At 38.2% G+C, this 27,047-nt stretch overlaps 1 protein-coding gene across 4 annotated transcripts in view; it reads left to right on the top strand.

The window, feature by feature from the left end:
- GLRA2 (glycine receptor alpha 2) overlaps positions 1-27,047 on the top strand; it is a 213,262-nt gene that overhangs the window by 28,462 nt on the left and 157,753 nt on the right. For 2 of the 4 annotated variants that reach the window (XM_056131183.1, XM_056131185.1), the window contains exons 4-5: positions 17,947-18,014; positions 26,356-26,579. In XM_056131183.1, the coding sequence (XP_055987158.1) occupies positions 17,947-18,014; positions 26,356-26,579 (292 nt within the window). Of the gene's footprint in view, positions 1-17,946; positions 18,015-18,109; positions 18,178-26,355; positions 26,580-27,047 lie in introns of all 4 variants that reach the window. The other 2 variants (XM_056131186.1, XM_056131184.1) reach the window with 2 other exon arrangements.

The raw sequence follows: 27,047 nt of genomic DNA, 5'->3' as shown, positions 1-27,047 counted from the left end.
GGCTTACATTTTCTCAGGGCACAGGGGATAAAAGGTTTGAATGCTTCTGTGTTGGGGAACACTGCTTTAAAAACTAAGGATCATGTTCTCGTAAAGAACCACCTTGGTGACTTATGAACTGTCAAGTTGAACCTTGTAGTATGATACAAATTAATCAAAAAGCATACTCACAAACACTTAAAAGCTGTCTGATTGATAGAAACTTTGGAGACTTGCTGAAGCAGGAACAGACAACCTATGTCCTCTAGATATTTATCATCTTACTGAGTAAACGAAATAAAACAGATAAAGCAAGTTTGAAAACTATCCATTCTTATCTACCTACACATTCAGCTATGTGTGAAGTTCTATCCTGGAGAACAGGAATTCTGAAAAAGAGAAGCTGTTAATGGCTAAAGTAAAAGAGGTAGAAAGGAATTGAGAACAGGAAGTATGGATGGGAGTGACAATCTGTGCCTTGTGATGTGTAAGGCAACGTGGCAAATGTGTTAGATGTGCAATCTCATTTTTTCCCAAAAAAACTGGTAAGTACAACTGTTACTGATTCCCTTTTTCCATTTCCAGAAACTATGTTTAAAATTCTCACAAACAACACAGCTGTGAATGGCAGAACAGCTGTGGCAGGATGGTTAAATCCAAACTATCCGGTGATAGAGCCTACGCACTTCCTTATGGTGGTCTACCAGTGATTTCTTAGGATGCCGCTAGAATTTTCTTAACCAGAAAGGTTTATATCTTATCAATAATCCCCCCACCCCCAACAGCCTCTCTCTCTCTCTGCTCCACCCATACTTTTGGGCATTATGGTTTGCAATACAGGTACTAACAGGTTATCATGTATATTCCTTTACCTATTTTTAGCACTAAGTTCTTCTCAAGAGTCACTCTTTTCTTTTTTTTTTTTTATATTTGGTACATTATATTTTTGTCAATTCAATCTGATTCTGTAAGCACTGAATGCTTTGTGTTTCACTTATCCCATGTTTTCTTTGATTTCATTAAGATATTTATTTATTTTTTTTATTAGTGAAACACCATGAGGTACAGTTGTAGATTTACAATTTTTTGTGCTTGGGTTTGATTATACAATGATAAGATACCCATCCCTCCACCAGTGCCCATTTTCCACCACCATGGATAAAATCCCCCCCACTCCCATCCCCCCATTCCCCCCTGCCTCTGTGGCAGGGCAATCCCCTGTGTTCTCTCTCTCCTTTTGGGTGTTGTGGTCTGCAAAAGAGGCATTGAGTGGCAAACATGTTCAGTCCATAGTCCACTTTCGACATGCATCTCCCCTCCTGGGAGGGTCCTCCAAGCACCCTTTATTTGGTGTTCCCTTCTCTGTCTGAGCTGCCCTTTCCTCTAGAATGCCCGACTGGCCACTAAGCTATGGAGTAATCCTCCTGGGAGTCACTCTTTTCTTAACAACAAAAACTCTTAAAACAAAACTGGAGGTCTTCAAATTCCAGGGAGGATTGCCCCATCAGTGAAATTAATAATGTAGGTTTTACCTTCAAGGGGTGACTATACTTCGGCTAGTAATATGTACCATTTATAAAAAGTATATCTCTGGGCTGCCAGTGATATGTACCATTTATAAAAAATATATATCTCCTGGCTGGAGAGATATTACAATGTGTAGGGCACTTCTCTTGCATGAAGTTCAACCTTTGTTTGATCCCTGACACATCTGGTCCCAGGAGAACTCTGGGTAGAGTGGAGCACAGAGTCAGGAGTAAGCCCTGAGTGCTGCCAGGACTAGCTCAAAAAACAAAAAGGGAGCAAAAAAAAATCCCCCAGTAAAATAGAGCCCTGTTCTTCCCTTCTTTATATAAATAAAAGAACCTCTGTACAAATAAGCCCTTCTCCTTTTCCTATTCTCTTTTCTCCCCATTCCATATTTGTTTTCTCTGCTGGGATCCTACAAAATGTTACTGTTTTCACATTACCTTATACTTTGTATATTTTGTGCCCTTTTTGCCACAACAGATTATAAGTTCATTGAATGCAAGTACATTTTGGCATTCATAGTACTTTACGGTACTCCTCAGTGCCAGACCAGATCTCCAATTCTGTAGCACATCAGTGAATGGCTGGAGCGATAGCACAGCAGTAGGGCGTTTGCCTTGCACGCAGCCAACATGGCCGACTCGAGTTCAATTCCTCCGCCCCTCTCAGTGAGCCCGGCAAGCTACCGAGAGTATCTCGCATGGCAGAGCCTGGCAAGCTACCCATGATGTACTCAGTATGCCAAACACAGTAACAACAAGTCTCATGATGGAGACGTTACTGGGCCCGCTCGAGCAAATCGATGAACAACGGGAGGACCATGATCCGTGACCGTGATCCGTGATCAGTGAATGATCTATTTATTAGCATATATTAGCACTTGTATGTCTTTGCTTAAGTGGCTTCTCTTACCCAAGTCACTATGTCCACCCTTGTGGCAGAAAAGAAGTAAAGATTAATGTCCTCCAAGAATTTCTCATGTAATGACTAATGAAAAGTGATGTTTTCATCCCAAATGCAATAGCTCAGAAAATGTGCCTTCATGGGATTATAGCCCATGTTCATGGTACATCCCATATCCCATATCTGTGCTCTGTAGAAGTATCCAATGGGAGTTCCCCATGGGCTAAAGTTTGCTTGCCCTCATGGGAGAATAGTTTTGCTAGAACACCTTCTGGTATTGACATAAGCCTGACATAAGCTGACATAAGCTCTACCTCTCTTCCCCATTTGTCAACTGCGTATCATTTATCTACTTAATAACTTCCCCCTAAATCTCTAACCAGACGATAACCGAAACCATGCAAGCATCCCATGTGCAGAAAATGTCCAATAAATGTCCCCTTAATTAAAGTGAATTATAAAAGTGTACCATGCAGGATATAAGAAACAGAGAAGCACTATGCTCCATAAGCATGAAGAGCCTATCAGCTAGCTGAATATGAGTGCATGCAAACACAACAAGTACCATAATTTCAGGGTTTCCCTCTGTACTAGGAAAGCTGCTGCCCTAGTTGTTAGTAGAGACAAGTGTATGTCAGGAACTCTGCTGTCTATTTTTAGATCGCTTGATGACACAACAAAAAAAAACCCTCTGTTTCCTAACAGTACAATGGTGACCTTTCCACCCTCACAGAATGGTGCAGAATAGCCAACGAGGAGACAAGTCCCCATTTGTAGAAGCCGCAGAGGAGCAAAGAAGGGAAATGAGAAATGAGAGCTTAGGTACTATTCGTTATCAGACATGCATGGTGCTCTATGATCTCTTTTGAGAGTGGAATAGATTTAGGTCTGGAAGTTTCCAAAGCCTGGCTATGAATCTCACACTTCCAAAGGGCAATAATTCCTTTTTTTCCAAAACTTCCCACTGGGATTTTTAAAATCAGGGTAAAATCATGACTTTTATATGGATATAAAATGAATACACGTTAAAGATGTTATTTAACCCAATGGGGGAGCCAGGCAGATAGTATATTAGTTCAAAGAAAATCCCCAAACTGACATTTTTTTAGATCAAGAAAATGGAAATGAATGTGCAAATAAAGACAAGACTATCCCTTTCCACATGGGGGGGGGGGCAGGGAAGGCACTGGAACTCCACAGCACAGGACAGAATGCACTCTCCTAAGAAGAGATATTTCACAATGCTCTCAGTTTTACAGTTTACAGAGTAACAGAGCTTCTTTAGGATCAGACTCAGAAAACATGGAAGCATACACTCTAAATAATGCATAATCTACTGAAGCGATAGCACAGCAGTAGGGCGTTTGCCTTGCACGCAGCCAACATGGCCGACCCGAGTTCGATTCCTCTGCCCCTCTCGGAGAACCCGGCAAGCTACCGAGAGTATCTTGCCCGCACGGCAGAGCCTGACAAGCTACCCCGTGATGTATTCGATATGCCAAACATAGTAACAACAAAGTCTCCAATGGAGATGTTACTGGGCCTGCTCGAGCAAATCGATGAACAATGGGAGGACAGTGACAGTGACAGAATCTACTGAAGCATGATCTCCCCTTTACTTATGATTGCTCTATTTGATAATAAAATCTTTGCCAATAAGGAGAAGATAACTTTTTCTCCCCTAGAGTCCATTTAAACTTTAAATACCCAGATCTTTTTTTTAACATTGTGAGTAGGAGTGAACATAAAAAAATGCAGGGCATTTACCTGGTGTGTTCCAGAAAAGTACACTGATGGATAAAGAGATAAATGTCAAAGTTTAGGGGAAAGATCCTTCCTTGACAGGGAGGGAAGAAATGGTAAGAGAAAAGGAATAGGTGGCATTTCCCATGCATCGTCAACACTCAGTCCTCTGTATTAACATGAGAGTTAGACAAAAATATTTCTTCTATACATGAGGAAACTGGAGTCTAGAGAAACTAAATAGAGTGCAGAGATTCAATACATCTGAGAGTGACTGTTAAATTCTGCAGGATTTAAATCCAGTTCTCTTCTTATGAATTTGATTTCCACCTGCCCAATATTATTTTGTGTCTCATTGGTGAGAGATGCAGTGAGGAGAGAGGGAGACAGTTAAGAACTTTCCCCAAACCCACCTCAAATAGAACATCTCAGTAGTAGTTTCAAAGGGTCATGTTACAATGCTGCTCATTTGGTTGGTGACTATCAAAGTCTTGATCATGTTACAATACTGCTCATTGGCAACTATCATGGTTTTGGATTTTTTTGCTGTATTGCTTTTTTTTACAATTAAAAAAAAATCTGTTAGATACCCTGACTGAAAACACCAAACAAAATTCACTTATAGTTTCCCAGGCTGAGATGAGAACATTTAAATGAACTTCATCTAATAAATGACTGTGAACCTGAAAGGATGGAGGCCAACTGGTAGGAGATAAATGCCCTGTACTAAAATCTTTCTAAAACAAAATGAAAATGCAGGTTTCTTAGAATGTCATTGGCACTTGTTCCTTAAAACAAACAAACAAACAAACAAACAAAACCCAGGTTTATCTTAGGGATCAGCAGCACGCACTAAGCCCAAAGTTGTTGATACCACTGGAACAATTCGTGGAGGAACAGTAGTCTGGGGTACAAGTAGAAGTCATTTTCTACTTATTTCCTTAAAGAAGGCATGTTTCTGACAGATGTGTGGAATGATTTCTTTTCTGAAAAGAAGGTAATAGTTCAGATCAGTTTGGAAACCTTGGTTTACTAACTACCTTTTCCGTGCCCACTACTAGACTTAGAGCCTTGGGGGAACATTCTAGTGAATCAGATCTGACCCACACTCTGTCCACAGCATACTAGAAAGATTAAATACATATGACATGCTAAGTAGGGTGGGGCTATGAAAATACCAAGAAAGATGATATTCAAGTGGAGAATCATAGAAAAATTCATTGAGTAGGTATAATTTGAACTGGACTTGGAATGATAAGAGGATCCAAACATGAAACATATGTATATGAGCATGGATTGTCCCTACTAATTCAATTATTTTAACCTCAAACATAGCATAGTTCTTTCTTTAAAAATTATTAATGGAAAAATCTATTTTTCATTTGTTGAGATCTAACAAGTTGATGAACTTGCTATTCACTTGCAAAGTAGTAGAGGATTCAATTAACATGAGAGAAAGTCATATTTAATTCTATTTTTGTCACTTCCTAAAGTGAAAGGATGTATAATTAGGGTTCATGAGAAATTCTCAATTCTCTTTCTTTCAAAATTAATTCTAAACGGCATTTAAAATTCTCTTCCTCTAAGGTTAAAGAGGCCTTTATTTATTACCTACCACAATCCCAAGATAGCAATATTCTCCTGTTTCCCAGCAATTCTCCATCTGATGACAATTTATCATAGCATTAGAAATATATGTAGAGATATATGTAGATTACTCTTACAAATTACTCCCAATACGAAGATTCCACTTAGCCTGAAATCTTTAAAACAGGAAATGAACCTTGTCACCACCTGCAAAGTAGTCTAAATTTCCCAGAACAAAACCTCCATCATCACTTTCAGGTCACTAAGGCTTAACAATGAAGAAAGCATTGGCATTAATTTTAGAAAGAGGCTTTAAAAATGCCCTCTCTGTGATGTTTGGTTGAGCACACACTTTTTGTTGCATGTGACATTTTTTGCAAGTTGACTCAAGGGCCTTTCAGTAAATTGCTTCTGACTTGTGCTTAATGCTTGGTTTTCCCTTATTTAGTTCCACAATTCAGTATGTAGTTGGAAATAATTAGTAGAAGGTCAAGTGTACACCTGGAGCATTATGGCTACTCAATAAATGTTTGTTAATTTTTTAATTAATGACTAAAGATTTATAAGATGGAAATGCATAGAATTCAGACAATTCCTGGGAAGATGTGCAAAATGTAATTCCCTGGTGAACTAACCAAAGGAGCGTAAGTTCCACAATGGTGCCTTATTTTCACCCAAAGTTTTAAAATTCTATATAATTCAGAATATTTACATATAGACATTGGCATTTAGTTAGCAGAAAAGAATAATTTGAAACCTATTTTATTATTAAATAAAATGCAATACTTGTTGAATAACCTTTGTACTCATCTTGCCATTTTAACCTACTTTCTATAATTTAGTGGTTTTCTTTCTTTTTTTCCCTCTTTTAATTGATTCACTTACAAAGCTTTCATGTTCGAGTTTCGGTCATACAATCATCAAACACCCATCCCTTTACTAATGCATTTTCCACCACCTAAATCCTCAGTATCCCACCACCCCCTGCCATTCCAACCCTACCCCTGCCTGTGCAACAGACAATCCCCCCCCCATATTCTCTCTCTACTTTGCTTACATTCAATATTTTGACACCAGTCTCACCACCACCACTCAAACCTGCCAAAAAAGGCAATGCTAGACAATTTATTTTGTATTGCTTGTTATGGATAGAATATATTGTCACGCAGCTGTGAGAGTGGCCGACACCATAGGAATTCTAAAATTTTAATATTTAGGGTCTGGAGAGATCTCTGCAGGGAGCTGCTCTGTTCCGAGATTTGTGTGTGTGTTTCTGGATCATGGCCGTGTAAGGGCTTAAGTAGCTAGTGGCAGTTTGTGGGCATCATCTCAGAGTCCCATTGGGGTGGGGGGAGGAGAGGGACCAGCTCCTCCTCTGTCCCATGAGGCCTGGCATTTGCACCACTGCGACCACGCACCTGGGCCTTTCATTGAGTTCTAGAAGATGGAGGGCGGTAGGATTCCCAGGGGCCAGGTGGAGGGATAGCACCTGCTCTCATCTGGAGAGGTCTGGTGAACATGGCCTATTGCAAAGTCTGGAGGCATCTCTGCAGCAAGCTGCTGGGTTCTGAGATTCATGTGTATGTCTCTGGATCATGGCCATTAGGGGCTTAAGTAGTCGGTGGTAGTTTGTGGTCACCATCTCAGAGTCCCATCGGGGTGCGGAATTTAGTGGTTTTCAACCAAGAGTGATTCTGTCTTTCAGAAGACATTTTTTTTTGGTTATTATAACATGGGCCATGAGGAATGGGATGATACTGTTATCTCTTGAGTAGAAGCCAAGGATGCTGTCCAACATTCTTTAATGCATAGCTCCCACAACCAAGAATGCTCTGACCCAAAATGTCAGTAATCTCAAGATTAAGAAATTTACTTTTAATAAAGAAATAAGCAATAATAATACCAAACGCATGATATGCATGTACACACACATGTATGTGTGTGTGCACGTGTGCACACGTATATATACTTGCCCAGATATAAAGAATGTTTATGCATAATTCCTGAAAGCAAGAGAGTTTCAAAAGGTGGTTTAATCCTCCTTAAAAGTTCTATGAAGCTGGAGCTGGAATGATATTACAGCAGGTAGGGTGTTTGCCTGGCATGCAATCAACCTGTGTTTGATCCCCAGCACTACATATGGTTCCCCAAGCATAGAGCCAGGAGAAAGTCCTGAGCACCACCTGACCCGCCAAAAAGTTCTGTGAAGCTGAAGGAAAGAAATGTGGTTTCTAAGCAGAGGAGAAAGGAAATTGGATGATATCAGTATTATTTTAGTAAAGAATTGAGTAAAAATTTGGAGGCAAATCTAAGTTTTAGTTTCAACATTTCAGCTGACTTGATATTAAAATTAGTTTGATGATGTATGATCTGCACAGGCATATTTTGATTATTCAATTAACTTGTAATAATTATATAATCACTACTACTATAAACTATACATTATAATGTAACTGTTATGAGCTTTCCATTCATCATTACTAATTCTCACAATTAAATCGAGGAATGCATATCTTTCCCATTCTACAGTGTAACTAACAGATTCAGAAAGTTTTCATAATCTGTCTAAAATTCACAGATGGTAATAAGAAGAGCTAGTGGTGAAAAACAGACTGGTAGTCACCATACTTCAAATATATCTCGGTAACATGACCCAGAGCCTAGGTTTTCTCAGACACTATTAGTTTATATTTGGTGCTTGAACCTACTTTCTCTCTTAAAAATTATCATCCTACACATGATAAAACTGCCAATTGTATACCTTCTATTTAAATCTGGATGAATCCATAATATCCATAAAAGAAACTCACCAGTATTCTGAAAGTCCTCTGAAATGCTTTGTGAAGATTTGTCTACTTATGCTTCTGTGAAAGCAATTAACAATCAGTAGCCATTAGCTGGAAGGAAACATAGATCTGATTTGATTCTCTACACTTAATTTGTCTTAGGTACAAACAATTGCTCTGTCTGGCAATTCCATCATTTTATGAACATGGTTGGTCCAAAGCGAAAGATTTGCTGGACGACCATTTCTCCTTAGGCTGTTCTAATCAATAAATGTCCAACTCCTATGCTTCTATAAATATCTTATACTTTGCATAGTTCTGGGCATCAGAAACCAAAATGGATGTAATAGGACTGGTGAAAGATTTTGTTCAGGTGTCAGACAGAAGAATCAATGGTATATAATTCATTCACAGTAAAATTTCAAGACTAAAACTATTGAGAAGGTTATTTTGCATGGTCATTTCTAATTACAAGCATGGTATTTTGTTTTAAAGGGACTTTCTCCATTCTTTCAGATTAGATGGCTAAAATCATCCCTTACAAAGGTAGTATACTACTATGAAAAGCCATTCTCTGCTGCTGCAATGTTTTTGTTATCTAAGACACTCTCTTCCAGTGCATCAAAGCACCATGCAACACAGGAAAACAACATAGGAATGTGCTTCCCTATGTTCAAATAGAAAGATATGGACCCTTAATGGTACATTTTAATGGTTCTTTTATATGTTTTATATCTCCCCTTTATCTATGGAGCTAATGGTAAGAATACTTCTGCTAGATAAGTATCTTACTCCAAAGAAAATTTCATTTCTGTATGAATCAAGTGCATATACTTATTAAGCTACTCTCATTCAAGGGAATCCATTCCCACACTAAAGCAACTGTGGTACTTGAGAACATGTTAAATTATTTACATGGAATAAAATGCAAAATGAAAATGTCAGTCTTGTCTATTCGTGACAAGAGAGAAAAAATAAGATTTCATCTTGGGACTCAAAGATTGCACTCTCTGCTCTCAAGTCTTTAACCTTAAAATTATGTTGAAAACTATCACAACCGAGGCCAAAGTAAAAAATAGTGATTCATTGCTTTAGTATTATACAAGTTGCTCTATTTTTTCAAAATGCTTATGCTTTTAAATCTTTCGATTCTCTTTTAATTTTTTCCAGATTTACTGAGAATTAACACTGTGTACATTTAAGTTTCAAAACATATTAAGCACAGCGGGTAGGGTGTTCGCCTTACAAGCGGCCAACATGGCCGACCCGAGTTCGATTCCTCCGCCCCTCTCGGAGAGCCCGGCAAGCTACTGAGAGTATTCGATATGCCAGACACAGTAACAACAAAGTCTCCAATGGAGACGTTACTGGGCCTGCTCGAGCAAATCGACGATCAACGGGAGGGCCTTTTATACTGCAAAAGTGAGCAAGGGCTGGAGTGATAGCACAGCGGTAGGGCGTTTGCCTTGCACACGGCCAACCCAACCGACCTGGGTTCAATTCCTCCACCCCTCTGGGAGAGCCCAGCAAGTTACCAAGAGTATCTCGCCCACACGGCAAAGCCTGACAAGTTACCTGTGACATATTTGATATGCCAAACACAGTAACAACAAGTCTCATAATAGAGATGTTACTGGGGCCCGCTCGAGCAAATCAATGAACAACAATTTGTGACAGTGACAGTGACAGTCATTGCATAATGGCCACTATGAATGAGAGATAAAAATTTTCTCATGAGGTTATAGTAGAAGCTATAACATTGGTTTCAGGTTTAAATATACAGTATACAGTTACCCTTGCCATTGATTCATTTTTATGAGCAATTCCTGAATCATATTAAATGTAATGACTGGGTCAAATATATTATTTGTTTTCCATGTGATCTGGTTGGAACCTATTTCATTTCCATACTGCTTCCCAGCTTTGTGATAACAAAGAGTATTACTCAAACTTGAAGGCTTTTACTTGGGTCCAGTCCAGTGCATAGACGCACAGACACACACACACACACACGTACACACATACACACCTATGTACATACATACATACACATATATTCATAGATAGATATGTGAATCTAATGGTGGCAATTACATACATGGAACAGTGTGAAGTTAAATACAGGAATCAAACCTGGGCCGGCTGTATGCAAGGCAAGTGCCTTATCTGCTCTGTTATCTTATACTATGCGTTATTTTATATTATATATCATAATGGACCACCTGTCCACAGACCTGCATTTGAAATCCCCTATGTTAAGTGGCATTGGCTGAAAAGAAATGCCTTCAATCCAGCACCAGTCTGCAGACCAATGATTAAAAACCACTGACTAAGGGCATTGTGTTTTCAAGAAAACTCATTTGGGAAGAAAGCAGCAGACTGGTGGTAACATAAGGACATCAGTCAAGGGCCAAGAACACTCGGGCAGTATAGAGGTGAGATAACTAGACATCAAAATCATAAGAGCTAACACGATTGTAAACATGTGACCCAAACTATATTAACTAAAATATTTTAAATGAGTTGGCGAATGATGTGGGATGGGGAAAGGGAGAGAATCTTGGATACAAGGGCACTGACATTGGTGGTGGATTTGAGGATGAAACATTGACTGGCCCAAACTGCTATTAACAACATAGCAAACCATGGACCCAGATAAAATTAATAATAACAATAACAGCAATAGAGAACTCAGTTAGGATTGAATACATTTATCAAACCTGATTACAAGCAGAATTTTTCACTTGTATCTCTGAGTCGTATTTTCAGACTACAGGATCATTACATAAATTTAATCTTAGCTACTGGGAAATATTAAACAGATCCTTAGTGATTATTTACCTCTCTGTCATTACTTCTCTACCCCAGGCACCTATACTTATTGCCCCCAATAAAATATTCCTCTTTGGATGGAGCACAGTATTTTAAATTAGTTCTATGATTGCCTTTAGTCCTAGTTACAGTTCTATAATTATCATGTAACATACTTATTGTTCAACAGGAACTTGTTAACTGAATTAAAACATAGTATGGATTAGCATTTTCAAAACTATGCTTTGCTCAAAGTCTGTGCTTCTCAAATGAAAACTCCATGAAGAATATCTAGTAAAACAAATCTTGTATGGCCAAATAAGTTTGGAATGCACCAAATGCACCAGTCTTCCTCCTGGAGCACTGCAATTTACAGGAATGCATTCAAGTGTGAGGGAAGAAGAGGCTGACTCAACAAGATGCTAGAGTGGGCATTCCAAGCTCTTACTCCTCTAGGGAAATGCTAAAAAGCAAGTAGAAACTGTCAGGAGTAATTTTGTCAGACTCTGAAAAAACAGTCAAAAGTTTATGGCACCAAGAAACTATAGAACAGTCTCAAATGGATAGGACAATTTGGTTGGTGTTCTGACTTGCTCTTGCCCTATTTCCTTCTGACCAGTGGTTTGCAAATGAATCAATGGCAGACTGCATCCTTAGTGCAGACCACTGGTCCTCGGTTCCAGCAGAGTAAACCACAGTTCACAGATGATTTTTGTCCTCACTTATAAGCTGTCTGTGGGCAACCAACAGAACTGACGCAAGCCACTTGTGCTGGCTTCAAGAACAAAAACGTCATAGACTGGGTGACTTAAACACCAGAATTTTAATTTTGCATATTTCTGGAAGTTAGAAGTATCACATGCAGAGATAAGCACATTCATTTTCGACTAGGGCCTCTTGCCATAGTTTGCATCCTCATGGAGTCTTTCCTTCTTATACATCCTGTTGTTATTTTTCTCCATTCATATCAGAATAAGGCCTATTCTCAAGAACTCATTTAACCATAATTGCCTCAGTAAAGACCTTACATGGATAGATTCTGTGACACTGGTGTTTACTAGAGGGAAAAGGAAGAATGAGCAGAGGGGGGATTTTTGGCGATGGAATAGCATTGGGACTTTGGTGGTGCTAGTGGTGACAATTACATGCATGTAACAGTCTGAAACTAAACCCAGGTATCAAACCTCAGTCAGCTGTGTGCAAAATACCTCTGTGGCCCAGCAACTAAATTTTTGAATTCTGATACCAAACCATGGGCAATAAAAGAAAAAATATAGGTAAACTAGAATTTATCAAAATGAAAACGTTTTGCACGTTGAAGGACATTATCAAGAAAAAGTAATAAAGTGATCCTATGAAACGTGAGGACATTTACAAATGATATGTCTGATAAGGGTTTTAAAAGATGTTCATTTCACTAGGGGAATGAAAATTTAAACTGTAATGAGATACTAGTTCAAGTACTGTGCACAGTAAGATCCCCTTTCCATTAACAGATGAATACATCCTAATTAACTGTCTCCAAATGTGCTTTAGCCCAGTATGTGCTCAGGTGTTTTATGAAAACGTTCTTAGATATGATCACCAGTGAATTGGGCATGTGCTCTGTGAACTGGAAAAAGGATTAGTTAATACTAGTTAAACGCATCTAATTGGTTTATCAGCATAGTGATGATAGTCCAAAGGAAACTGAATGCAATTAGCATATTAGCATATTAGAATTTACATTTAGCAATATTAGCAATTCTCAAGGATTGAAATGAGAGAGAGAGTGGAGTTAAAATGCTTAAGTTTTTACAGTTACTATTTGAAGTGATAGAAAATTTTTGGAAGTACAGAGTAAGGATGGTTGCACATCTTTGGGTAAACCCACATTAAAGAAATGTGCCTAACCTTATTCAAGTGACTTTCAAACGTTCTTTTTTTATTGAATCACCATGAGACACAGTTACAAAGCTTTCATGTTTGAGTTTCTGTCATACAATGATCGAACACCCATCCCTCCACCAGTGCACATTTTCCACCACCAATGTCCCCAGTATCACTGCCATCACATCCCTCCTCCAGCCTCTATGGCGGACAATTTTCCCCATACTCTCTCTCTCTCTACTTTTGGGCATTATGGTTTCCAAACATTCTTTGCCAGAGAAGTTTTGTTAATGGACTACTCAACATTTCAAAGAAAATTCATGAAGGACTGAAACAAAGTATAGGTGATCTTAGTTTTAAAAGGAAGTCTTAAAAGGAAGGAAGAAGGTCTGCAGGGGGTGGGGAATTTCCCCTTGTAAACATGAAAACAGATCCAGTAGGAGGCCTATGATTCTGCATTCTCAAGTTCCCCTGTCACTTTACTGTTTCTTTCTGGTCCTTCAACCAGTTTCAGTAGTATAAGGAATAAGAATAAGGCAAAAAATAGAAAACCAGAAAGGCAAGGAAAGAAGGAAAAAGAAGATAGGAGGAAAGGGATAAGGATGGAAAAGGAAAGGGATAACAGTGATTACATGTTTACATAATCCTTTCTTCAAGTCAAATTGCAAATTACTTTGGACTATCCTTACTATGCTGATAAACCAATTCGATGCATTTAACTAGCATTAATTCTTTTTCTAGTTTACAGACACATGCCCAATTCACTGGTGATCATATCTAAGAATGTGTCCATAAAACACCAAAGCACATACTGGACTAAAGCACGTATCATAAAGACTGTCACTGTCCTTCCGTTGTTCATTGATTTGCTCGAGCGGGCCCAGTAACGTCTCCATTAGAGACTTTGTTGTTACTGTGTCTGGCATATCGAATACGTCACGGGGAGCTTGCCAGGCTCTGCCGTGCAGGCGAGATACTCTCGGTACCTTGCTGGGCTCTCCGAGAGGGGCGAAGGAATTGAACTCGGGTCGGCCATGTTGGCTGCGTGCAAGGCAAACGCCCTACCCACTGTGCTATCGCTCCAGCCCATCATAAAGACTAAATTTAAAAAATGAGTCTGCCCGGTAATAGTTTTGAGGGGTAGTAGGAAATCTTGAGACATTGTTGGAGGGACTGATACTAGTGGTGAATATGGAGTTGGAACACTGTATGTCTGCAACTATTATCAACAGAATTATAAATAACACTACCCAAATAAATTAGGGGAAGAAAAAAATCACAGGACTAGAGAGACAGTATAGACAGATATTACGAGTGAAGTGCTTGCCTTGCATATGGCCTACTTGGGTTCAATCCCTGGCATCACATAAGGTCCCTTGAGCACCAGAGTGATCCCTGAGCAGAGAACCAGGAGTAAACCCTGAAAACCACCAGGTGTGACCCCCAAACGAAGAAAATTAGTACTTGCACCTGTTAGGATAACTCTTAAAAGTGAAAAAACATTAAACAACTTTATCTTTCAACCCAAAGAATTTACAAACCAAGTCTCATATGTAGGTAGTTTTTATGATTAGGGTAATTCTATTGATCTCAGGCATATTAGTCCTGTAGATAAGAAAATTGTCTCTAAAACAGGGAAATATTACCTCTCACAAACTATGTAACCTTGGAAAATTAACCACCTTTTGGTCTCAGTTTCTTTATCTATAAAATGGGGGCGTGGGGACAGAGCAATAGTATAGTAGGTACAACACTTGCTTTGCATGTGACTGAGCTGGATTCAATCCCCAGATCCACATATGGTCCCCTGAGATCACCAGGAATAATCCTTGGGTGCAGGGCCAAGAGAAAGTCCTGACCATAGGATGCCTCCCTCAAATGGGGGGGTACTTACAGCATATAATTACTGAAGGATGAAAGAAGGCACTAACTGGCATACTTCCATATTTTAATATTTGTCAGTTCTTATTATGGGTACACTAATACTATATCTAAACAATGTTTACTTTTCATTCTTCTCAGGTTTTATATCTAAATACAAATGGACCTTGAGACAATGTCACATAATTGAAGAGGTCAGATTGTCCCAAAAATTGACAGGCCCTCCCGTTGATCATCGATTTGCTCGAGCGGGCCCAGTAACGTCTCCATTGGAGACTTTGTTGTTACTGTGTCTGGCATATCGAATACTCTCGGTAGCTTGCCGGGCTCTCCGAGAGGGGCGGAGGAATCGAACTCGGGTCGGCCATGTTGGCTGCGTGCAAGGCAAACGCCATGACTTGTAGGTCAAAATGGAGAGAGGATAATGAATACAGTACAGAAAAATGGTTCAAAGTTTAGATTTTTGCAATCAGAATGACAAGACTTTGAATTTCAGCCTTTCTAATTATTGTGGTATTACTTCAAATGAGTTAACTCCCTTCTGCCCCCATACTTATTAGAAAACATTTACTGGTTGGGGCTGGAACGATAGTATGGTGGATTTACCTTGCATGCGGCTGACTAAGGTTCAATCCCTGTATTCCCTACGGTCCCCTGAGCACTGACAGGAGTAAGTCCTTGGTGAAGAGCCAGAGTAACCCCTGAGTATCACCAAGTGTGGTCCCCACCCTCCCACAAAAATTTTAAAAAGAGAGAAAATTTACTTGAATATCAAGAAGTTCCCCCTTTTTGTGAGTAGTAAACTAGTTAATCTTTTAATGTGCTGAGTACACTATATCAATATGTGATAGCCTCAGAAGAATTCTGAATTCCAGTAATATTCTCAGGCTGCTATTTACTGGAAAGGACAAACATACATGATGGCATGACTTCCCAGACATGTAGGGAAGCCTGACAAGTACATGATTCATGATACAAAATGTACATTCCATTATTCATATTCTTCCTGTTAAGATTCCATTTCTCTTTTTCCTATCTCTTCCCCTATTATTTATTTTCTAACTTACATATAAAAATCATAAAGGTTTTCCATTCTTTACTGAACTATTTAAATGGAAATTTTTTATATAGAGATAGTGGTCAAAAACAAACATATATAACTTTATATAATTTGTCTCTTCTTTAATTGACTTCTGCTAGCAGAAAATATATTTATTATAGAAGTTTACATCCAAGAAAGAAACTCATCTTCGTTTTGTTTTGAGTAACCAGAAAAAAAATACAAAATCAAGCAGTGAAGGCAGTGATCATGGAGAAGAAAGCATATTAGCAGATGCTGAGAGAGGAAGGAATGAGACTAACGAAAAGATTTGGAGTATTTAAAAAACATAGGCTGAAAAAAATTCGATAATATGGTTGTGCCTCTGATTTCATACATGCAAAAAAATTAAATAAACACAGAAAGCTTGTTATTTAAAACAGAAAAGCTAGTTACATTAAGAAATGCAGCTTAATATATCCTTCTACCAACACTCCTTGCTGTCTTTTACTAAAAGCCTCCAGACTTAAATGAGCTGGTTAGCACAAATCTCCTTTCTTCGTTTAAAGTCTCCAACATGCAGTTGTAGAATTTTAAAATGCTGTGCGCAATTGTGGTCACAGCTGTGTTTTACTACTAGAATTTCAGGAAGGCCTCAAGCCAAACTCCTCTTCATTCAGATCCTACAGGCTTGTTGGGTACACAGCCAATGGGGGTGGAGCTTACAACGGGAATCTGAGCTAAAGAGAGACAAATTTCTACAGAGGAAAGCAGTGAGTGGCTAGATGGCTCATGGCAGTATGTTCTTAACACAGAAATCATCAGGGAGGACCTATATGAAGGCAATAAATATATTCCTTAGTAACATATGAAGCCAGAACTCAGCACGCCGTGATGTATCCATTATTTAAGGACAAAGAGTATACAGGCATGCCTTCCTGAACATACATGATCTGGGAAGTAAAAAGAATTTTGCAGTGTAAGTGCTTGGATCAAAGACAAACAGAAAGAAAAAATGAGAGCCCTTGTCTTCAGAGTGGGGAAAGGTTCACTGTAAGTACATAAGGAATTAGGAATAGTAACCCCTTAGCTACCATCATATTTCCTGAGTCAACAATATGGACATGAAATGGCATTTCTGTATTTATTTCTTACAAGTTTTTTTGTTTTTGTATTTCTATATATCATATCACACTGGGGATCAGAGGATATGAAGAATGAATTGGTGGGGCTGGAGAGAAGAGAGTGGCTGAGGTATTTGCCCTGCATGTGGCCAATTCGAGTTCAATCCCTGGCATCCCATATGGTCCCCCAAGTCTGTCAGGAATGATCCCTGAGCACCACTGGGGCATGGGTCAAAAAAAAAACAAAAACAATAGAATGAATGATAAATGGGGTAAATTCAGAGGTATCAAGATTAGACTCGCTGTTACAGATTCCTATGTGAAAGGAAGTGAATATTCTGGATCCATCCACAGTTCAAAATGCCGCTTCACTTAAGCTCAGAATACCCACTTTTTTAAACATATAATGTTGACAAGCCTAAAGTTGCCCACCCACGGGCTATTCTGATAGCAACTATTGACAGTGAGTTCAATTTTAGAGTTTTCAGCTTATATTTTCCAAATCCAAATTTCTTCCAGGTAAGTTGCCATTGCTAAATTGTCATTATTTGAAATACATGATGTAAAATTTCTTTGCAACTTCACCATCATTTTTTATTTTGTTTACATCTCTAGTCATTTGCACAGATATTGATGGAGCTGTATTTTTTTTTTGCTTCAATGCCTATTGCAATATTCTTATTGCATTCTGCAGGTCCTCCAGTAAACGTTACTTGCAATATTTTTATCAACAGTTTTGGATCAGTCACAGAAACCACCATGGTAAGTGCCTCAGTGCCGTTGGCAAGAGAAAAACGTGACTTGATTATGCCATGAACACAACCTGTCAAATTTTCTATTTATTGTTCAACTTGCAGGACCTCCTGTAAATGTTACCTGCAACATATTTATCAACAGCTTTGGGTCAATAGCAGAAACTACAATGGTGAGTGGGACTGAGCATTGAAGCCATCGTGTGAAGGAATGGGATGAGATTGGAAAATACTGTTGATATTTGTAGGACATTTCCTGAGTGCCAATTTCCAAGTTCAATAGCCTCTAAAAACATTTACACTCCATTTTAGAAAAGTCATTAGTTACCTGTTCACTATTTAAAATGTAAGAAGTTTTAATTCATCAGTCAGAGATATTTCGGAAACACTAGATGGTTTTAGGAAGAATTATCAGTAATAAGAATGACACATAGTTAAATATATTTCAATACTTGCACCTCAAATGTTTGATAACTATTAAATTCACAGTTCAGGGGTTATTTTTACACCAATATTTTTTTCATATAACAGAAGTTTTAACATGATCAGGCATTCCTATGATACTACATTTAATTATATGCCATAGGGCTGACCTTACAAAACTACACACACACACACACACACACACACACACACACACACACCATTTTGTTAGCAATAGAAAACAGTCCCAACTCCATATCAATTACATAAACACAAGGTTTCTCTGAAAAGAATTAACTTAAAACTAATTAAAAACTCACTGTAGTTTATGGAAATAAACAGTTTTCTGTATGTGGAACTATTTTAAATATTATACAAGACACCCAAATCCTTTATGAATGCCAAGGCCATGTTACTATCAATGATATACCCTACTAAATCAGTACTTACCTCACACAATATATTGTGGAGATTGTATTTGAATGAAATCTTTTTCTTGTCTCCGTACAGTCTTCATACAAGTCCTAAGTCAACTGGCAGTTTATTTTGTCCAGCGATGTAAAGTATACAATTATATTACTGAATAAGATCAAAATTAAAGTAGAAGTGTAAGTTTCATAATGACCAACATCCTAGACACGGTCACGGTCCTCCCATTGTTCATTGATTTTGCTCGAGCGGGCCCAGTAACGTCTCCATCATGGGACTTCTTGTTACTGTTTTTGGCATATTGAATACACCATGGTAGCTTGCCAGGCTCTGCCGTGCGGGAGAGATACTCTCGGTAGCTTGCCGAGCTCTCCGAGAGGGGCAGAGGAATCGAACTCAGGTCGGCCATGTTGGCCGTTTGTAAGGCAAACGCCCTACCGCTGTGCTATCGCTCCAGCCCATCCTAGACACATTCACGAAGTAAAACAATGAGCATAATTCTTGGAAGTAAAATGAAAAGTCTTCACCTTTTGGTGAATTTTCTCTTTTAGGCTATTAGGTTCATATTAAAAATTACTGATTTTTGGTGCCCCTGATGCTAGAAAGAAATAATTTACTTTCTAGAGTGTCTTTTTCCTGGAAAAATTAGGCATAATGCAACACTACCGCCCATTTAAATATTCTTATACAGCTTTGACAGAACGTAGTACATTTACAATTTTGACCAAATAAGACAATTTAATAGCATTATTAAATGCCACAGGAGAAAAAGCTGAACATGGAAAGAATAATCAAGGCTTGGCTTGGCATTCAGTGTGTGTCTCTTCTCTTCAATCTTGATAACAGAGGGCAAATTTTCCAGCAGCCCAGAGCACTATCACCACCTTTACACGATGGCATTCAATGACAATATTTGCACGACCTAATGCTGATTGCATTAATTAGACTCCTAAGTTGCTTTGATTAAGTTTCCTCAATCAAAAATGTAAATATGCACCTTCTCGATGTTCATTAATCCAAGAAAAAGCTAAACATTTAAGGAGATGGAAAACTGAAGCTACAGCTAGCCTTCTTTTCCTATCTCTTTAATTGCTATTAAAGATGTGTAATAAATGGGCTGTTCAGATGCTTCCTGGCCACTTATTATATGGTCCTTTGTCCTATTTCCTATTAGAAAATTTGAAAATCATTGCTCAAGCATAGTATCAAGAGCTTGTCTATTCTGCTGTATGAAACAGAGTAAATCGCATGGTTTGAAGGGTGATGCATATTGAGGTTCTTTATTTTTCAGCTTTAATACAATGACAATTTAGCATTAAAAACTATTGTTTTCTTTCATTATGGCTTTGTTGTAAAGAGAAAAAATACTTCGGAAACTCTGCCATTTTTAAATCAAAGAATAAATCCTCGTGTTCTCTAAAGTAGAGACTAACAACGTTTTTCTATAAAAAGTCAGACAGTTAACAATTAAGATTTTGAGGCTCAAGTCATCTCTGTCTACTTATTCTGCTCTTTGGGCATGGAAACAGTCATAAACAACAGTAAGGCAACGAGTGTTGCTCCAATAAACTTTAGCCTCAAAATTAGACAGTGACCAAGGTTAGCCTATACGCCCAAAGTTGTGAAGTCCAGATCTACAGGTATCAATACTAAAATTATTGTTATTTGGGCACTCATAGATATGAGAATTGCTTCACTATGAAGGTATCTTATCTTACCAGATCTCTGGGGCCTACTTGGCAATCCACCTGATGCATACACAGTCCCAACTTCCTTTACCTAATTCCACCATACGGAGATGGTAGAATTTTGACCCCCAAAAATTTGACTCAAAAAAGGGTAACAAATGTTGAATGAAGCAGATTTTTCCCTGATCTCTCTTTATTTGGAGTAAGAACATCAGATATGTGCTTTTAAGCATGGTACTACATGTGATTGTTGGGGATGTTGATTAAATACTCTTTGGGTGAGGTAACTGTATTGCTTTCCCTATGTTTTCTGGAATCAGTTGTTCCATTACCTCAGAAATTTATTTCTAAATATGTCAACTATGCTCTCTTGCTTCACATCTCTCACCCCGTGGCTACAACTGTATTACTGATGGATTTAATTTTAGGTGATTGCTCTAAATAAGAAGTCATGATTATCTGTTTTAAGAACATCAACATGGCTTTCTTTGGGTACTATCAAATTTGCCCCTCTTAGGGTTGATGAAATGCCACAAAATTATTGATGGTACTGCCTGCACACAAAGAAGAAACTCACTGAAAGCCCAATACTGCTACTCACTCTTTCGAGATATTAGTGTTGAAGATGTGTGCTCATAGGATATCATATTTGTATTAGTCTAAGAAATGTTTTATGTCATGATGATATACATTACACCAAAATACACACTTTTGTTCATGAAGAGACATGGTGACCTGATGCTACCTGATGCTAGTTGGCCTGTCTTAAGAATACTCCATGTAACAATTTATGGCTCCCGAAGACTAGTAAGGATATAAGATGAGATAGGCCATATTTTGCTTTCAAAATGTCAGTTCACCAATTAGTTTTTCTTCTCCCTTTCTCCACCCCCTATCATTATCTACTGATAGCAAGTCCATTTTCAAAACTGGGAGCATATTTGCTATCCCCTTTCCAAATACAAAAACATTGTTTGGAAATATGAATAATGTCAACAAAGATCAAGAATATTTGTATGCAGCTTTCCCCAAGGATGGTCATTTGTGATTTAGACCGGTGGGTGCTGGAATACTTCCAGTACTACGGCAGCAGATGCTGACATCCTCTTCATTGAACAGATTTGGGGAGAAGGAGCAGGAACTTACAAAATTTGTCTTTTCAGCATCTACAGAATATGATCTAGCTCCCCCAAACCCTGACCCCAAATGATAAATTCTACACGCTGTTGGTTACTGCTGCTAGGTGAGAAGTTGTTTTATGTCCCATGTGAAATCACGTTTCTGAGGCATCGGGTAAAAGGTAGACAGCTCTGTGTGAGGACACATGCTGTGCTGTAACTGCTGAAACAACACCGAGGCTCCCTTTCATGCTAGGAAACATGTCATTTATAGGGAGATGCTAACCTAACAGGGATGGCAGGGAGCTACACTGCTGACTTCTGACTTCTTAAGAAAGAAGTGAGAATCTAACAAGTCCGGCATTTTGTGATCTTGGTCTCTAAATTAAGAATGTAGTGCTAACTAACATCTGAAATTAACATAAAGCAACTGCCCTCTATGATTTCAAATCCAAGGCTAATGTCCTTTATCAAAGCAATCACAGACTAAAAATAATGAAAGCTTTATACAGTTTAGTTAGAGGATAAAACTGAAGTGCCACATAGGCACTGTGGGAAGTCATCCGATCACATCCTTGTCTTTGACAATTTTATAACATAATTGGATTTAAAACATATAGCCCTAAAATAGTAAGAGATAAATAGTAAGGTTTAAGAGAAGTATGAGACAAAGTGATAATATCTATGTAAAATGCTAGACTAAACAGAATAGTGTAAAAATAATTCAATTTAAGGAAATAATCTCTAAGGCATGAGCCATACAAAGTACAAAAAAGTGAGAATTTAGAAATTTGAAATTTGGTATGAAATAATAGTATCTGGATGGTAGGTACCTAGATTATTTCTGTCAAGAATATAATTAGATAAATGCTCTTAGAAAATAAAAGATATATATTCATATGTATTCACACACACCTATACTTTGTTTCCATTACCTAATTCTATACCCAGATAACTAATCATGGGGAAACAACTGTCATTATAGGTAATTTATTCAAGGTAGAATCTGTTTCTAGAGACAGAAGGCAGTGCAAAAGAAAATTCAGTTTGTTTATAAGCATGTCTCTTAATATTTAGTTCCCTTTAAATATTTCATTAAACCTAGAAGCAAAATTTTAAAAATACCACAGAACAATGTAATTATCTCCTGTGGTTCAAAATATGAGAGAAAAATATGTCATCTGTAAATAAACAGAAATGATACACAGATAAATGACATGCATCAAATCTTTTCCATATACTGAAAATAATAGTTAACTTTAAAAAAATTAAAGAGGTATAACACAAGAAAATCTTTTATTTACTTCCTTAGATCCTTGGGTTTTCTTTTCTATTCTTAGATCTTTGAAAAGTAAGTATTTAATTATACTGTTGATCATAAAAATGTACGAAAATTTTTATTCCTATACATTTTAAAAATACAAATGATCCAGTGTTCTGTTCCATATAACCTCTGTCATCATGGCATAAAATATATTTCTCCTCTAAATTTTCCATTTAGCTGCTCTTCCAAAGGGGAGTATTAATTTAACTGTTAGATATTTAACACAGCATTTCCCAACTAGGGTCCAAATGGTCCCTGAAAGCCCCCAGGATATCCCAATGAGGGGTCACAGGTGAAAAAGTAAAATGTGTGGCCATGGCATAAGACTAGGGAACCAATCAATAGAATATGGTGGGGGGGCAGAAAGAAAGAAACAAGGTTGTAAGGGGGTCACAGTAGGGAAAAAATTGAAAATCACTGATCTAATAGTTCTATTGTGATATAACTAATCTTGTCGGGGCAGGGGTTAAGTTCTAATATTGGGAAAATCTATTTCTACATACTCATACAGAATTCAAAATAGAAAATCAAAAAACAATGGAGAATACCCATGAGAGAAACTTTAACAAAAAGACATACATTAGCTGTAAAAATTTATACTAAGAATTTTAAACTGTCAATGTTTTCCTATTAAGTGCCACAAATGAAACGTTCTGTAAAATCCCTCAATATGCATCTTTAAGTGATTGCCAGATGCAAGGGAGGCTTGCAAGAACTGTGCAAGTCCTGGGGACTTTGCTGATTCTTTCTTTTCTCATGGCTTCTTCCCATTTGATGACTACTTCTCCAGGACCCTCGCCTAAGATACCTGTTACCTGCAGCTGTCATTACTTCCCCTACTTCGAGTTCTCTACCTCCAGGGAGGGCCAAGGGACAGATCCTCTTCTTTTTGACTTACTGTTGAAGCATGATCATTTTGGTCCAGAATAAATGGCTCTCAGGAAGTAAAAGGGGTGAATGTCAAACACTAAAGAAACAACACTTCTCCCGTCAGGAAAACTGAGGGAAATCTTATGGTTGATGTATCTTCTGTATGTAAATTTGAATTATTATACTTTCAACAGCCCCATTTAAATTTATTACAGATCACACAGCCCCACTTTCTGACTCATATAAAACTCTAGAGCTTTCAGAAGCTTGTGTTGTTAATAAAACACTAAACTGCTTACCAAGTTTCAGTTACAACACTCTAGGCCTTCGGACAATTCCAAAAATACAAGATGAGGAAAGTTTTGAGGTTCTGCCATTCTACTAATTGGCTCACAAGAGAAGCCAGTGAACAAATAGGATGGGATGGAAGCCTAGAGGAGCCCAAACAGCATCCTCCTAATGCCGAAAATATGCTGCACAAACCTGGTATAATCCCAAATAAACCCCAACTGAGAAGAATTGCCAAGTCAGAAAGTGCCTATGTTGCACAATGAAGTAAAATGCATGTTTTTAAATATACTTCAGACTTTCCAAATAAGCTGGATTTTTATGACTAATTTTTACCGCTAATATATCTTTATTATCCTTCTTTAGACTTGTACTGGGTACTCTTTCCAATATCTGTAGCAATGTAGCACTGTCCTCCAACTGTTCATCGATTTGCTCGAGCGGGCACCAGTAACATCACACAACAAATTTGTGAGACTTGTTGTTACTGTTTTTGGCATATCAAATATGCCACGGGGAGCTTGCCAGGCTTTGCCGTGTGGGCGTGATACTCTCGGTAGCTTGCCAGGCTCTCCGAGAGGGACAGAGGAATCAATCGCGGGTCCCCGGGTTGGCCATGTGGCAAACGGCAAACACCCTACCCGCTGTGCTATTGCTACAAAATACTCAGCTTGACTATCAGGATGCCTGTTTTTTAAATTAAGTCAAAGGCATTTGGATAGTTTAGTAAATAGAAGGAACTCTTTTCCATACAGCCCAGCCTTTACCATTTATTTTTTATGTTCCAAAGAAATAAACCAAAATTGACCATCCCAAGATTGTCTCCAATGTCTGTGCAGTGTAACCAACCACCCCAGTTTTGTCTAGGATTGAGTGTATTTCCTCAATGTGGGACTCTGGGGACTGAAACTAGGAAGTTCTCAGATCAGCAAGTTGTTAACTTCAGAATCAACTAAACAATGATCCGAAATCCAGGTACCAAAGATGTGGAGATGAAACAAATGTTGGTGAGAAAAGGTAAAGAGAGTAAAAAAGGAATTAGTATATATCATGATAAATGAACTCAAGCTATAGGAATAGACAAGTATTATTTCTGCACCATATCTGCAAGACTAAGGAATAAATACTATTGAAGCCTCTAATGTGATGTGGTTCAGATTATGAAATGCAGGATGCATTTCCATAAACCTAAAATTCTTTAAATAGAAATTCGCAGGAGTGTAGTTACAGCACAAAAGGAAATTTCCAGAAAAAGTAGGAATGTCAGGGGTTTACTTGAGGCTCCCACCAGTAGAAACACTTTTGTCAGAAGGTGATCTGATTAAGAAAACATAAAAGATGCCTATCTGATGAAGTATAAGGTGATTACTGCATATATATTCCACTCAGAGAAATAAGAAAATATTTAAGAGTTTCTAAAGTATGTTGCTGAACATACTTAATTTCATCAGTAGTATTTATGTTGCCAAGTTTTGAAAATGTTGCCCCACAATACACTGTTAAATTGTCTTCCTGTTGTTCATCAATTTGCTCGAGCAGGCCCAGTAACATCTCCATTTTGAGACTTGTTGTTACTGTGTTTGGCATATTGAATACATCATGGGTAGCTTTCCAGGCTTTCCTGTGCAGGCAAGATACTCTTGGTAGCTTGCTGGGCTCTCCAAGAGGGGCAGAGGAATCGAACCTGGCTAGGCTGGGCTGGCTGCATGCAAGGCAAACGCCCTACTGCTGTGCTATCGCTCCAGCCCCACAATATCAAGAGGTTTATCATACAATTTGCACTCCCAAATTAACAGAGTGGGTTTCCATCTATCCAAAGCACCTCAGCTGATTTGGAAAACAGACCAGTCTTATTTGACAACCTGCCAGTATAAATCGACTTCTGTGTTTTCATAGATAACTTTTTCAAAAGCAAAATCCGTTTGAATTAGTATTATTTTCTCCCCAAATGAATAATTTAAACATAATAATTCAAGCATGTCAATCTCTTTGTTCCATTAGTGTTCTGGTTTAGAGGCTTCTTCCTTCGTTTCCCACCTCTGTTCCCACATCTGATGAAACTTGAGCGGTTTGTTTTTACCAACTTAGACTCAGTCTGGTTTACTAAGACACCAACCAACATTGTACCAAATCAGGGGGAAAGCAGGAAATGCAGATGAACATCTTGTGTTAGAGTGGGCTCTAAGCAACTTATATATGGCATTTCTATAGGACTACCGAGTGAACATTTTTCTGAGACAGCAGTGGAACGATTCTCGGCTGGCATATAGCGAGTATCCTGATGATTCCCTGGACTTGGACCCATCCATGCTGGACTCCATTTGGAAACCAGATTTATTCTTTGCCAATGAGAAGGGTGCCAACTTCCACGATGTCACGACTGACAATAAACTGCTTAGGATTTCAAAGAATGGCAAAGTGCTCTACAGTATCAGGTAAGCTTGCTTTAATTGAACCTATTCAACATTTTTCTCCTGACCTAAAGCTGCCTAATCCAGTAGGGCAAGATGTGCATGAATATTTGATTTCTGTGGTCTCCTTTTTATCTTTCCATGAGAGTACCAGAGGTCCCAATGGTCTCAGAAGTTGATTATGCACAAAACATTTACATTTTGAAAAATGATAGGAAAATGATGGTAAATATTTGCACAAATAGGGCTTTGATTGCTCAGTAAAGAACGTTTGAGTCATTTATCTCAATTACCATTAAGTAAAATGCACAAATTCTCATTTTTTCTTTTTATTTTTTATTTTATAAGGTAGCTCACAATATTTGATTACATTTAATATTCAAACACCAATCCCACCACCATGACACCTTCCCACATATTTGGGATGTTTCCTTCCCAAGCCCCAATCCCTGTCCCAAAGCACACCCAAAATAATATATTTTGTATTGTTTG

This window comes from Sorex fumeus, unplaced genomic scaffold (assembly GCF_029834395.1).
Source record: "Sorex fumeus unplaced genomic scaffold, SorFum_2.1 ptg000086l, whole genome shotgun sequence".
NCBI classification, from domain to species: Eukaryota; Metazoa; Chordata; class Mammalia; order Eulipotyphla; family Soricidae; genus Sorex; species Sorex fumeus.
This window is presented reverse-complemented; position numbering and strand designations above follow the sequence as displayed.